This window comes from Scyliorhinus torazame, chromosome 21 (genome assembly GCF_047496885.1).
Source record: "Scyliorhinus torazame isolate Kashiwa2021f chromosome 21, sScyTor2.1, whole genome shotgun sequence".
NCBI classification, from domain to species: domain Eukaryota; kingdom Metazoa; phylum Chordata; class Chondrichthyes; order Carcharhiniformes; family Scyliorhinidae; genus Scyliorhinus; species Scyliorhinus torazame.
Genome location: NC_092727.1, coordinates 73,061,254 through 73,076,697, shown reverse-complemented (window position 1 = coordinate 73,076,697; position 15,444 = coordinate 73,061,254). Strand labels below are relative to the sequence as shown.

General features: G+C 51.5%; 1 protein-coding gene across 1 annotated transcript in view; it reads left to right on the top strand.

The window, feature by feature from the left end:
• Positions 1 to 15,444, top strand: part of ace (angiotensin I converting enzyme (peptidyl-dipeptidase A) 1) — a 534,228-nt gene that overhangs the window by 497,067 nt on the left and 21,717 nt on the right. The window contains exon 24 of the mRNA XM_072486945.1: positions 3,723 to 3,904. Coding sequence (XP_072343046.1) covers positions 3,723 to 3,904 — 182 coding nt within the window. The remainder of the gene's footprint in view (positions 1 to 3,722; positions 3,905 to 15,444) is intronic.

Here is a 15,444-nt window from a genome sequence, read left to right as displayed (position 1 = left end):
GAACCAGGGAACATGAGAAAAAGCCAAGTGCTGGGGAACTTTCAGAACCTGTTGTGGGTACCAAGGCCACCTGTTATGGGGGGGGAGGTGATGGCATCGTCGTATTGCCACAGGACTAGTTATCCAGAGACCCCGGGTAATGCTCTGGGGACCCAGATTCAAATTCCACCTTGGCAGATGGTGCAATTTTAATTCAATAAAATGTCTGGAATTAATAGTCTAATGATGACAACGGAACCATTATCGATCATTGTAAAAACGAACCTGGGTTCACTAATGTCCTTTGGGGAAGAAAATCTAAGATCCTTTCCTGGTCCGGCCGACATGTGACTCCAGATTTAATATTTGACTCTTAAATACTCTTTAAAATGGCCTCGACAGCAATGCCCATATCACATTAATTATTTTTTTTAAATTCCACCACGCTCAAATAACTCAGTAACCCAAAAAGTCATTTTCTGAAAGAAATCTGTCGAATTTTCATTTAATGAATCAGTAATCCATGATTACATCCAAGTCTCTATAAATTCACTCATTGAAATAATGGCCTTTCCCATCTACCGCATCCTAAATCTACCCATGCTAACCCATGGCTTCTATCCACCTTAAAATTCCCTTTTTTCCCATGCTAACTTAGCACCCCTTAAAATACCCCCATTTCCCAATACCCCCTATGCCAACATAGTCTGAACTCATACAAATCCATGCCCACCATCCTTTGCCTTTACTCCATCCATGCCAACTCAACTAGTACCATGAGACAGTTACTTGACAGCGTTTATGATTCCTACACAGATTTAACATCCGGAAAGCTCTTTTACAGTTCATTTATAGCTTGACAGTTCCTTGACAACTGGTCAGTTCACTGACAGCATGGAAGCACAGTGGTTAGCACTGTTGCTCCACAGTGCCTAGGACCCGGGTTCGATTCCCAGCTTGGGTCACTGTCTGTGCGGAGTCTGCATGTTCTCCCCGTGTCTCCGTGGGTTTCCTCCGGGTATTCCGGTTTCTCCCACAAGAACTGAAAGACGTGCTTGTTCGGTGAATTGGACATTCTGAATACTCCCCCAGTGTATCCGAACAGGCGCCGGAGTATGGCGACTAGGGAATTTTCACAGTAACGTCACTGCAGTGTTAATGTAAGCCTACTTGTGGCACTAATAAAGATTATTATAGCTGGACATCTCCTTTACAGTTCCTTGACAGCTGGATTGTTCCTTGACAACTGGGCAGCTTTTTTTTTTACTGTTTGACAGTTCCAATGTGTTTGTGTAAAAAGAAATGCTTGTGTGCCCTACCTCTCCCCAAACTATCCAGGGACCTTATCCAAAGGGGTACCCTGACTATCCAAAGGAATCCACCACATTCAGACCTCCACTTATCTATTCTAAAAGGCATTAAGGTGGACAAGTCCCCAGGTCTCTAAAAGGCATTAAGGTGGACAAGTCCCCAGGACTGGATGGGATCTATCCCAGGTTACTGAGGGAAGTGAGAGAGGAAATAGCTGGGGCCTTAACAGATATCTTTGCAGCATCCTTGAACATGGGTGAGGTACCGGAGGACTGGAGATTAGCTAATGTTGTCCCCTTGTTTAAGAAGGGTAGCAGGGATAATCCAGGTAATTATAGACTGGTGAGCCTGACGTCAGTGGCAGGGAAGCTGCTGGAGTAGATACTGAGGGATAGGATCTATTCCCATTTGGAAGAAAATGGGCTTATCAGTGATAGGCAACATGGTTTTGTGCAGGGAAGGTCATGTCTTACCAACTTAATAGAATTCTTTGAGTAAGTGACAAAGTTGATTGATGTGGGAAATGCTGTAGATGTCATATAAGGCATTTGATAAGGTTCCCCATGGTAGGCTGATGGAGTAAGTGTAGTCTCATGGTGTCCAGGGTGTACTAGCTAGATGGATAAAGAACTGGCTGGGCAACAGGAGACAGAGAGGAGTAGTGGAAGGGAGTTTCTCAAAATGGAGAACTGTGACCAGTGGTGTTCCACAGGAATCCGTGTTGGGACCACTTTTGTTTGTGATGTGCATAAATGATCTGGAGGAAGGTATAGGTGGTCTGATTAGCAAGTTTGCAGATGACACCAAGATTGGTGGAGTAGCAGATAGTGAAGGGGACTGTCAGAGAATACAGCAGAATATAGATAGATTGGAGAGTTGGGCGGAGAAATGGCAGGTGGAGTTCATTCCAGGCAAATGTGAGGTGATGCATTTTGGAAGATCCAATTCAAGGGCAAACTATACGGTAAATGAAAAAGCCCTGGGGAAAATTGATGTACAGAGAGATCTGGGTGTTCAGGTCCATTGTACCCTGAAGGTGGCTGCGCAGGTCGATAGATTGGTCAAGAAAGCATACGACATGCTTTCCTTCATCGGAAGGGATATTGAGTACAAGAGTTGGCAGGTTATGTTATAGTTGTATAAGACTTTGGTTCGGCCACATTTGGAATACTGCGTACAGTTCTGGTCGCCACATTACTAAAAGGATGTGGATGCTTAGGAGAAGGTGCGAGGAGGTTCACCAGGATGTTGCCTGGTATGGAGGGCGCTAGCTATGAATAGAGGTTGAGTAGGGTAGGATTATTTTCATTAGAAAGACGGAGGTTGAGGGGGGACCTCATTGAGTTCTACAAAATCATAAGAGGTATGGACAGGGTGGATAGCAAGAAGCTTTTTCCCCAGAGTGGGGGACTCAATTACTAGGAGTCACGAGTTCAAGGTGAGAGGGGAAAAGTTTAAGGGAGATATGCGTGGAGAGTTCTTTACGCAGAGGGTGGTGGATGCCTGGAACGCATTGCCGGCGGAGGTGGTAGAGGCAGGCACGATAGCGTCATTTAAGATGTATCTAGACAGATACATGAATGGGCAGGGAGCAGAGGGATACAGATCCTTAGAAAATAGGCGACAGTTTTAGATAGAGGATCTGGATCGGCGCAGGCTTGGAGTGCCAAAGGGCCTCTTCCTGTGCTGTAATTTTTCTTTGTTCTTCTTTTTCGATTCTAATCTGCACGCGCTGGATTCCGTGTTTCTGTTCTTCCAAAATTTAATTTCAGTGGAGCGGGCTGGTGATTTAAATGGCCTGCTGCCGCCAAGAATTGCGAACCCCAACCTGATTCTAGTGCTGCCCCAACAAAGTGAAGTTCAAGGGAGGGACAGTGACATTTTGTCCATTTCCGTATTTTTGAACAATGGCGAAAACCCTGGCCTAAATTAACATTCCCAATTAGTAGGCAGCCACATGTGTCAGAAATGAAGAAGTAACAGAGATAGGTAGGTTTTTGATCAATAGGGGGATCAGGGGTTATGGGGAGTTGGCAGGAGAATGGGGATGAGAAAAATATCAGCCATGATTGAATGGCGGAGAAGACTCGATGGGCCGAGTGGCCTAATTCTGCTCCTATGTCTTATGGACATATGGTCTCAACATTATTCACATTTGAACGTTCAACATTGATCTGACATCTAATCATAGATTAGAATCTTCCAGGAACATTCTAAATAAATTCACACAGGGGAATTACTATTATCCCTCTCTTTCTTTTAGGTGCCCCTAAAAACCTAACTCTTCGACTAAGACTTTGGCTTTCCATTGTAATATCTCTGTGTGGTTCAAGGTTTAATTTTGTTTTATTACGCCCTGTGAAGGATCTTGGATTGTTTCTTTGGGTAAAGGTGCTATATAAATATAAGCTGTTGTTGTATTTCCACCACAGGGATGCCATGAAACTGGGAAGCAGCAAATCTTGGCCCGAGGCCATGAAGTTGATCACCGGGAACTCAACAATGTCAGCTGATTCTCTGATGAAATACTTCCAGCCGCTGACAAATTGGCTCATTGAAGAAAACTTCAAGAATGCTGAGACCCTGGGATGGCCTCTGTATGACTGGACTCCAGGTCAGCAAATTGTTATTGAATCACAGAATTGTTACAGCACAGAAGGCAATTCAGCCCCTTGCATCTGTGCCGGCCCCTCTGAATGAGCAATTCACTCATAAGCCTGCGCATTCTTAATTTTCAGGCAATAGTCTAATTCCCCCTGAATACCTCGATTTAACAGGCCTCCACTATACTCACTCACCCAGTCATTTCCAGACCCTAACCACTCGCTGCGTAAAAAGGTGACTCGTCATGTTCTCGCTCCCCTTTCATCCATTTACCTTGTGGTAAACCACTGTTGTACTTATATTAGAGGTTGTACGGTAGAACCTGCACTACAGGTTCGCCTGTGGCCCCTGCCTGCTGGCTCCGCCTAGGAGGCGGGGTATAAATATACGTGTCCTCCAGCTCGCAGCCATTTCACCAGCTGCTGTGGGAGACCACACATCTGATACCAATAAAGCCTCAATTTGGATTCAACATTCGTCTTTAAGTCAAATTGATCGTGCCTCAATTTATTCGTATCAGTTTCGAAGGGTGGACCTCCGTATTAAATCAGATCGCCTGCAGCTGGATCCGCACTCAAGCGACGCCAGAAAGGACTTCCAGCACTGGCTAGCTTGCTTTGAAGCGTATATCAACGCGGCGCCGACCCCTGTTCCAGAGGCTCAGAAGATCCAGATCTTATACTCCAGGCTCAGCTCCAAAGTCTTCCCGCTGATCCAGGATGCGGCAAACTACGCCGAAGCCATGACTCGACTCAAGGACAATTACGAGCAGAAGACAAACACGCTCTTCGCCAGGCACGCGCTCGCAACTCGTTCTCAACTACCGGGTGAGTCCATAGAAGACTTCTGGAGGGCCCTAATCCCACTAGTCAGGGACTGTGACTGCCAGGACGTTACAGCTAAGGAACACTCAGACCTCCTTATGAGGGACGCCTTTGTGACTGGAATTGGGTCAGATATCACCCGTCAGCGGCTCCTAGAAGGGGCCACGCGAGACCTCGCAGAGATTAAAACGTTAGCGCTCTCCATGACGGTCGCCCTGCGCAACGTCCAGTCCTACACCCCCAGCCGCGTGGCCCACTCCTCCTACGCTTCATGGACCTCACAGGCAGCCGCCCCAGCGGGGGCACTGCCCACCCAATACGCCTGCGCTACACACCAGGCAACAAACCATGTGCGATCAGTGGGTGCCGCCATCTTCCCCTCCGCGCAACACGTGCGTTTCATGGGCGCCGTTATCTTGCTCCACCCCCGCAACGTGCGTTCCATGGGTGCCGCCATTTTGTAACCCCCAAAATCTCCGGGCGCCGCTACCCCTTGTCTACCCCTCAGCACATGAACACCACAAGGGTTCCAAGATCTGAACTCTACTGCCGCCCCTTTACCCGACGACCAACCAAGGCTCGCCTCCATGTCACTCGACCAGTCTCGCCCGCATAACCTGACCAATGCATCCACCAGCGTGAAAGTCGACGGCCATGTGACCTCTTGCCTGTTGGACTCTGGGAGCACCGAGAGCTTTATACACCTGGATACGGTAAGGCGCTGCTCCCTCATGATACACCCCGCCAATCAAAAAATCTCCCTGGCCTCCGTATCCCATTGCGTAGCGATCCGGGGGTACTGTACGGTCACGCTCACGGTCCAGGGCATAGAATTCCACGGCTTTCGCCTCTACATTCTCCCTAACCTCTGCGCTGCACTTATCCTCACCCTGGATTTCCAGTGTAACCTCCAGAGCCTAACCCTTAAATTTGGCAGACCCTTACCACCCCTTACTGTGTGCGGTCTCGCAACCCTAACGGTTGACCCACCTTCCCTCGTTGCTAACCGAACTCCAGATTGCAAACCCATCGCCACCAGGAGCAGACGGTAAAGCACCCAGGATAAGACCTTCATCAGGTCCGAAGTCCAGCGGTTGCTTCAGGAAGGCATCATCGAGGCCAGCAACAGCCCCTGGAGAGCTCATGTGGTAGTGAATAAATCTGGGGAGAAACACCGAATGGTCGAGGACTACAGCCAGACCATCAACAGGTACACGCAGCTCGACGCGTACCCCCTCCCACGTATATCTGACATGGTTAACCAGATTGCACAGTACCGGATCTTCTCAACGGTGGACCTGAATTCCGCCTACCACCAGCTCCCCATCCGTAAATCGGACTGTCCATACACCGCCTTCAAGGCAGACGGCCATCTATATCACTTCCTTAGGGTCCCCTTCGGCGTCACTAATGGGGTCTCGGTCTTCCAAAGGGAGATGGACCGAATGGTCGATCGGTACGGTTTGTGGGCCACGTTTCCGTACCTAGACAATGTCACCATCTGCGGCCATGATCAGCAGGACCACGACGCCAACCTTGCTAGATTTCTCCGCACCGCTACTCTCCTAAACCTCACTTACAACAAGGAGAAGTGCGTGTTCAGCACGAACCGCTTAGCCTTCCTCGGTTATGTGGTCCAGAACTGAGTTCTGGGGCCCGATCCCGACCGCATGCGCCCTCTCATGGAGCTCCCCCTCCCCCACTGCCCCAAAGCCCTCAAACGCTGCCTGGGGTTCTTTTCATATTACGCGCAGCGGGTCCCAAACTATGCAGACAAGGCCCGCACACTCATACAGTCCACCCAGTTCCCCCTGACGGTAGAGCTGATATTGCCAAGGCCACAGTGCACGCTGTCGATGAAACACTGCCCTTCCAAGTAGAAAGCGATGCATCAGATGTCGCCCTTGCCGCCACCCTCAATCAGGCAGGCAGGCCCGTGGCATTCTTTTCCCGCACCCTTCATGCCTCTGAAATTCGGCACTCATGCGTCGAAAAAGAGGCCCAAGCTATCGTTGAAGCTGGGTGGCATTGGAGGCATTACCTGGCCGGCAGGAGATTCACTCTCCTCACTGACCAACGGTCGGTAGCCTTTATGTTCAACAACACACAGCGGAGCAAGATCAAAAATGTTAAAATCTTGCGGAGAATCGAGCTCTCCACCTATAATTATGAGATTAGGTATCGCCCTGGCAAACTCAACAAGCCCCCAAACGCCCTAGCCCGAGGTACATGGGCCAGCGCACAGTTAGATCGACTCTGGACCCTGCACGACAGCCTTTGTCACCAAGGGGTCACCCGGTTGTACCACTTTATTAAGGCACAAAATTTGCCCTACTCCGTCGAGGAAGTAAGGACAATCACCAGGGACTGCCAGCCGGAGTGCAAGCCGCACTTCTACCGGCCGGACCGCGCGTGCCTGGTGAAGGCCTCAGCGTGGACTTCAAAGTCCTCCACCGATCGTCACACATATTTCCTCAGTGTAATCGATGAATACTCCCGGTTTCCCTTCGCCATCCCTTGCCCCGACATGATGTCTGCCACCGTCATTAAAGCCCTCAATTCGATCTTCGCTCTGTTCGGCTTCCCCGCCTACATTCACAGTGACAGGGGATCCTCGTTCATGAGTGATGAGCTGCGTCAGTTCCTGCTCAGCAGGGGTATCGCCTCCAGCAGAACGACAAGCTACAATCCCCAGGGAAACGGACAGGTAGAAAGGGAGAATGGGATGGTATGGAGGGCCTACCAGGTGGCCCTACGGTCCAGGATTCTCCTGGCCTCCCGCTGGCAAGAGGTCCTCCCTGATGCACTACATTCCATTCGCTCGTTACTCTGCACTGCCACTAACGATACACCGCATGAATGTCTTTTTGCCTTCCCCAGGAAGTCCACATCCGGGGTATCGCTCCCGACTTGGCTCACAACTCCGGGAACCGTGCTTCTCCGTAAACATGTGAGGCTCCACAAGGAGGACCCGTTGGTGGAAAGGGTGCACCTGCTCCACGCAAACCCACAGTACGCCTACGTGGCGTTCCCCGACGGCTGCCAGCATACCGTCTCCCTCAGGGACCTGGCACCAGCAGGTTCAGCCCCCACACCACCCCCGTCGCCCCCGGCGCCATCCTCCCCTTCCCCGTCGCTCGCAACACCACCCCCACCATGACCGTCCGTCCTCCCCCTGCCCACGCCCATCGATGAAGAGGATTTCGGCACGCTCCCGGAGTCACCCTCGACCAGGTCAGCACCAACATCGCCGTCACTACTTTGTCACTCTCAAAGAACCATCAAGGCACGCCAAGAGACATTTGTTTTGCTCTGTGAATATTAAAATCATGATTGTATATAGCTGTCCACCACCCCCGCCGGACTCAATTTGAACAGGGAGTGAATGTGGTAAACCACTGTTGTTCTTATATTAGAGGTTGTACGGTAGAACCTGTGCTACAGGTTCACCTGTGGCCCCTGCCTGCTGGCTCTGCCCAGGAGGCGGGGTATAAATATGCGTGTCCTCCAGCTCGCAGCCATTTCGCCAGATACTGTGGGTGGCCACACATCTGATACCAATGAAGCCTCAGTTTGGATTCAACTTTCATCTTCAAGTCAAATTGATCGTGCCTCATACCTTAAATCTATGATCTATAGTTCTAAATCCTTCCATCAGCGGTTAACATTGCTGCCTCACAGCGCCAGGGACCCGGGTTTAATTCCGGCCTTGGGTGACTGTCTGTGTGGAGTTTGCACATTCTCCCCGTGTGCTCCGGTTTCCTCCCACAGTCCAAAGATGTGCAGGTTAGGTGGATTGGCCATGAAAAATTGTCCCTAAATGTCCAAAGGATTAGGTGACGTTCAGGGGGATTGGGCTTAGTTCAGGGGGTAGTCTTTCACAGGGTCGGTGCAGACTCGATGGGCCGAGTGGCCTCCTTCTGCACTGTCGGGATTATCGGGCCCACAACCCACAGCACCCCGAACCCCGCCAAAAAATCCATCCACTGTGATGTGATGTCAGAATGGCGCATATCTTGACTGGCTCCAAACTCTGAGGGAGGCTCAGAGGTGAGAACAGCATTCATGGAGCGTCTCCATGTTTTAAGGGTTTGACTCGGGGTACCGGCTCTGATTCGGGGTTGGCCAGCCATTGACTCGGAGTGGAAGAGGGGAGCACCAGCTCTGACTCAGTGTTGATGAGCCTTTGACTTGGGGGTGACAAGCCATTGACTCAGGGTGACTGGGCTTGACTTGGGGGTTCTGGCTCTGATTCAGGGGTGTCCAGGGTTGACTAGAGTAACATTGGGGATAGACAGGGGTAACAATGAAAAGGTACAGGGAGTACTCTAATATGGGGGGTAGGGGAACTTCTGGAGTAGGCTTTCGACAAGGACAAAGACATGTCAGTGATCAGTACCCCATTGCAGCTGAGACCGTTCAGCTGTAATTCAATTGACATGATTGTAGTCAAATTACTTAAGCAATTGTGCCCACTCAAACACCACTTATCATAGATTATCATAGAATTTACAGTGCAGAAGGAGGCCATTCGGCCCATCAAGTCTGCACCGGCTCTTGGAAAGAGCATCCTACCCAAGGTCAGCACCTCCACCATAACCCAGTAACCCCACCCAACACTAAGGGCAATTTTGGACACTAAGGGCAATTTATAATGGCCAATCCACCTAACCTGCATATCTTTGGACTGTGGGAGGAAACCGGAGCACCCGGAGGAAACCCACGCACACACGGGGAGGATGTGCAGACTCCGCACAGACAGTGACCCAAGCCGGAATCGAACCTGGGACCCTGGAGCTGTGAAGCAATTGTGCTATCCACAATGCTGCCCCACTGTGGCGTGTGAGGCCACTGATCGTCATTCAGCATTTAACCTTTGGCACATTCACATCCAAAATTGCTGACTGCCATGGTGTGCATGTACTATCGGCCGACTGGGCAAACAACTACATATTCCCTTCGAGTGTTGGCAATGGCACACTGCACGAGGAGAGCGCTGCTAATTCTTGGCTGTGTGCTGAGGTGCGTACTGACAAGTGCTCCCGATCCCCCATAGACCAGATTGAGCACAAGGCCTGAGGGTGAAGCTTTGGACAATGCCTGCACCTGAGATGAGACCTCGAGATGCAGTAGAACGACAAATGCTGTGACCACTCAGTCATGTCGTGTGGGGCAAGGGTGGTGTGGGGTGTTGCCAATGCAGAATGTGAAGTATGGACTAGGTGTCCATGTACATAGATCCCTGAAAGTTGCCACCCAGGTTGATAGGGTTGTGAAGAAGGCCTATGGAGTGTTGGCCTTTATTGGTAGAGGGATTGAGTTCCGGAGTCAGGAGGTCATGTTGCAGCTATACAGAACTCTGATACGGCCGCATTTGGAGTATTGCGTACAGTTCTGGTCACCGCATTATAGGAAGGACGTGGAGGCTTTGGAGCGGGTGCAGAGGAGATTTACCAGGATGTTGCCTGGTATGGAGGGAAAATCTTATGAGGAAAGGCTGATGGACTTGAGGTTGTTTTCGTTGGAGAGAAGAAGGTTAAGAGGAGACTTAATAGAGGCATACAAAATGATCAGGGGGTTAGATAGGGTGGACAGTGAGAGCCTTCTCCCGCGGATGGAAATGGCTGGCACGAGGGGACATAGCTTTAAACTGAGGGGTAATAGATATAGGACAGAGGTCAGAGGTAGGTTCTTTACGCAAAGAGTAGTGAGGCCGTGGAATGCCCTACCTGCTACAGTAGTGAACTCGCCAACATTGAGGGCATTTAAAAGTTTATTGGATAAACATATGGATGATAATGGCATAGTGTAGGTTAGATGGCTTTTGTTTCGGTGCAACATCGTGGGCTGAAGGGCCTGTACTGCGCTGTATCGTTCTATGTTCTATGTTCTAAAGAGCATCGTTCAAAGATGCCTCACTAGACCCAGTGTCTCCAGACAACGTCCTAACATACTTTCAAATGTCTGAGAACAAGTATGATGCATGTCCAAAGAACTGGGGCGTCATTCTCCGACCCCCCGCCGGGTCGGAGAATGGCCGTTGGCCGCCGTGAATCCCGCCCCCGCCCCCGCCGAAGTCTCCGCTCCCGGAGATTGGGCGGGGGCGGGAATCGGGCCGCGCCGGTTGGCGGGACCCCCCGCTGGATTCTCCGGCCCGGATGGGCCGAAGTCCCGCCCAGGAATTGCCTGTCCCGCCGACGTAAATCAAACCTGGTATTTACCGGCGGGACCAGGCGGTGTGGGCGGGCTCCAGGGTCCTGGGGGGGGGCGCGGGGCGATCTGACCCCGGGGGTGCCCCCACGGTGGCCTGGCCCGCGATCGGGGCCCACCGATCCACGGGCGGGCCTGTGCCGTGGGGGCACTCTTTCCCTTCCGCCTCCGCTACGGCCTCCACCATGGCGGAGGTGGAAGAGACGCTCCCCACTGCGCATGCGCGGGAAACTGACAGCGGCCGCTGACGCTCCCGCGCATGCACTGGGAAACTGACAGCGGCCGCTGACGCTCCCGCGCATGCGCCGCATTTCCGCGCCAGCTGGCGGGGAAACAAACGCCATTTCCGCCAGCTGGCGGGGCGGAAATCCCTCCGGCGTCGGCCTAGCCCCTCAATGTTGGGGCTAGGCCGCCAAAGATGCGGAGCCTTCCGCACCTTTGGGCTGGCGCGATGCCCGTCTGATTGGCGCCGGCTTTGGCGCCAGTCGGCGGACATCCCGCCGTTGGGGGAGAATTTTGCCCCTGGTTGCTCACATCTGCCACCTTCTTCAGAATCTTTGAGATTGACGGACCCACCATGAGATAGTCTGCCTGCTACCAGCGATCAGCCATCCGGTAACATGGACAGCGTCCGCCCTCCCCGGCCGCTCCGCATCGCCGGCAACCTCGGTGCGAACTGGAAAATTTTTAAACAGAAGTTTCAGCTGTATCTTAAAGCCATCGACCTCGAGGCCGCATCGGATAGCAGAAAGATTGCCCTCTTCCCCTCTACAGCCGGGGACCACGCTATCCACATTTTTAACTCCCTCACCTTTGCTGAAGGTGAGGGCAAGACAAAGTTCAAAACAGTCCTGCTGAAGTTCGACAGCCACTGTGACATCGAAGTCAATGAGAGCTTTGAACGCTATGTGTTCCAGCAGAGGCTTCAGGGTAAGGATGAACCTTTTCAGTCCTTCTTAACCCACCTCCGTATCCTCGCGCAGTCCTGCAACTACGGCTCCACTTCCGACTTCATGATCCACGACCAGATCGTTTTCGGGGTCCATTCCGATCCCATTCGCCAGCAACTCCTCAAAGTTAAGCAGCTCACCCTCACCATCGCCATCGAAACCTGCGACCTACATGAGAACGCTAATAACCGGTACTCCCATATCAAGGCGGCAGAGACGGCGCGGCAAGGCCCCCACGATGCGGAGCGGGTGCAGGCCGTAAAACAGCTCCAGGGCCTGAGTCTGGATGAGTGCAGCCATTTCGCGTGCTTTTCCCGGGCTCCTGCGCATGCTCACAACTACCGAGGTGAGGGCGAGGCCTAGGAGCGAACTGCGCATGTGCGCACATCTTTCGACCGCACCACGCATGCGCGGTGGCGCACGGAACGTCCTGACGTCGGCGTCATGACGTGCAACAACTGTGGCTCCGCCCACTTAAAGCGGCAATGTCCCGCGAAATCTCGACATTGTCTCCAGTGTGGCTAACTTGGCCATTACGCAGCCCTGTGCAGATCTGCTCAACTGCCCACCACACAGTGATCCCAGCTGCAGCGCAGGAATGTCCGGTCAGTGCAGCAATCCGTTGCAGATTCTGACTCCGACATGGTTCCAGATCCCAACACCGAGGAGCTCACATCCCCATTCCGGGTGGGCATCATCACCAAGCATACGATGCTTTCTAAAAAAAAAGGCTAATCCACTCCCAGTGCTGATCATTGTTCTGGACGACGAGTGGTGTGCCACCCTTATGGTCAACGAATCTCGTATATGCTTCAGGCTGGACACCGGTGCTTCAGCGAACCTCATTTCGAAGTTGGACATGGATACCATCCACGTTAAGCCGAGCATTCTTCCATCGGCCTGCCAGCTTATCGACTACAATGGCAATGCCGCTGCTGCCAGTGGCTCATGCCAGATTGTGGTTTCTCATCGTTCCTCAAGAGCCACCCTGCGCTTCGAAATAATAGCGTCCAACAAGGTTTCCTTGCTCGGTGCTCAGGCCTGCAAAATCCTGAATCTTGTGCAGCGGGTTTACTCCATGTCACCCGCTGAGGCATCAGCCTCGCCCAGATGCCAACTTTCAAACCCATTTAGATGACATCATAGCACGATACCACAGCGTCTTCGAGGGTATGGGCACATTTCCCTACACATACAAGATACTTCTGAAACCGAATGCCACACCCGTGGTTCATGCACCGCGTCGGGTGTCGGCACCTTAAGGACCGCCTCAAGCAGCAGCTGCAAGACCTCCAGGACCAGGGCGTCATTTCTAAGGTCACGGAACCCACGGACTCTGTTAGCTCCATGGTTTGTGTCAAAAAACCATCAGGGAAACTTCGCATTTGTATTGACCCCAAAGATTTGAATCATGAGGGAACACTACCCTATCCCTAAGCGAGAAGAGCTCACTAGCGAAATGGCTCACGCCAAGTTATTTACGAAGCTGGATGCCTCCAAGGAGTTCTGGCAGATACAGCTAAATGCACCCAGTCGAAAGCTCTGCACTTTGAACACCCCATTTGGTCGTTACTGTTACAACCAGATGCCCTTTGGCATCATCTCCGCCTCGGAGGTGTTCCACCGACTAATGGAGCAAATGATGGAGGGCATCGAGGGGGTGCGAGTGTACATCGATGACATCATTGTCTGGTCCGCAACTCCTCAGAAACACATCGATCGCCTCAAGCGAGTGTTCCATAGGGTCCACGAGCATGGCCTCTGACTCAACAAGTATACCGTTTTGGATGCTGTTGGGGGGGATGACCTACCGGGGGAAGGCCCTAGCGGTCAGGTCTCTGGCACGGAGTCTGGCTCTGGGGCTCAGAAGGGAAGGGGGGAGAATAGAAAAGCAATAGTTGTAGGAGATTCAATGGTTAGGGGAATAGATAGGAGATTCTGTGGTCGCGAGCGAGACTCCCGGAAGGTATGTTGCCTCCCGGGTGCCAGGGCCAGGGATGTCTCGGATCGTGTCTTCAGGATCCTTAAGGGGGAGGGTGAGCAGCCAGAAGTCATGATGCACATTGGTACCAACGACATAGGTAGGAAAAGGGGTGTGGAGGTAATAAACAAGTTTAGGGAGTTAGGCTGGAAGTTGAAAGCCAGGACAGACAGAGTTGTCATCTCTGGTTTGTTGCCGGTGCCACGTGATAGCGAGGCTAGGAATAGGGAGAGAGTGCAGTTGAACACGTGGCTGCAGGAATGGTGTAGGAGGGAGGGCTTCAGGTATTTGGATAATTGGAGCGCATTCTGGGGAAGGTGGGACCTGTACAAGCAGGACGGGTTGCATCTGAACCAGAGGGGCACCAATATCCTGGGAGGGAGGTTTGCTAGTACTCTTCGGGAGGGTTTAAACTAATTTGGCAGGGGAATGGGAACCGGATTTGTAGTCCAGCAACTAAGGTAGCCGATATTCAGGACACCAAAGCATGTAATGAGGCAGTGGGGAAGGGAACACTGACAAAGGAGAGTATTTGCAGGCACGGAGATGGGTTGAAGTGTGTATACTTCAACGCAAGAAGCATCAGGAATAAGGTGGGTGAACTTAAGGCATGGATCGGTACTTGGGACTACGATGTGGTGGCCATCACGGAAACTTGGATAGAAGAGGGGCAGAAATGGTTGTTGGAGGTCCCTGGTTATAGATGTTTCAATAAGATTAGGGAGGGTGGTAAAAGAGGTGGGGGGGGTGGCATTATTAATTAGAGATAGTATAACAGCTGCAGAAAGGCAGTTCGAGGAGTATCACCCTATTGAGGTAGTATGGGTTGAAGTCAGAAATAGGAAAGGAGCAGTCACCTTGTTAGGAGTTTTCTATAGGCCCCCCAATAGTAACAGAGATGTGGAGGAACAGATTGGGAAACAGATTTTGGAAAGGTGCAGAAGTCATAGGGTAGTAGTCATGGGCGACTTTAACTTCCCAAATATTGAGTGGAAACTCTTTAGATCAAATAGTTTGGATGGGGTGGTGTTTGTGCAGTGTGTCCAGGAAGCTTTTCTAACACAGTATGTAGATTGTCCGACCAGAGGAGGGGCAATATTGGATTTAGTACTGGGTAATGAACCAGGGCAAGTGATAGATTTGTTAGTGGGGGAGCATTTTGGAGATAGTGACCACAATTCTGTGACTTTCACTTTAGTAATGGAGAGGGATAGGTACGTGCAACAGGGCAAGGTTTACAATTGGGGGAAGGGTAAATACGATGTTGTCAGACAAGAATTGAAGTGCATAAGTTGGGAACATAGGCTGGCAGGGAAGGACACAAGTGAAATGTGGAACTTGTTCAAGGAACAGGTGCTACGTGTCCTTGATATGTATGTCCCTGTCAGGCAGGGAAGAGATGGTCGAGTGAGGGAACCATGGTTGACAAGAGAGGTTGAATGTCTTGTTAAAAGGAAAAAGGTGACTTATGTAAGGCTGAGGAAACAAGGTTCAGACAGGGCATTGGAGGGATACAAGATAGCCAGGAGGGAACTGAAGAAAGGGATTAGGAGAGCTAAGAGAGGGCATGAACAATCTTTGGTGG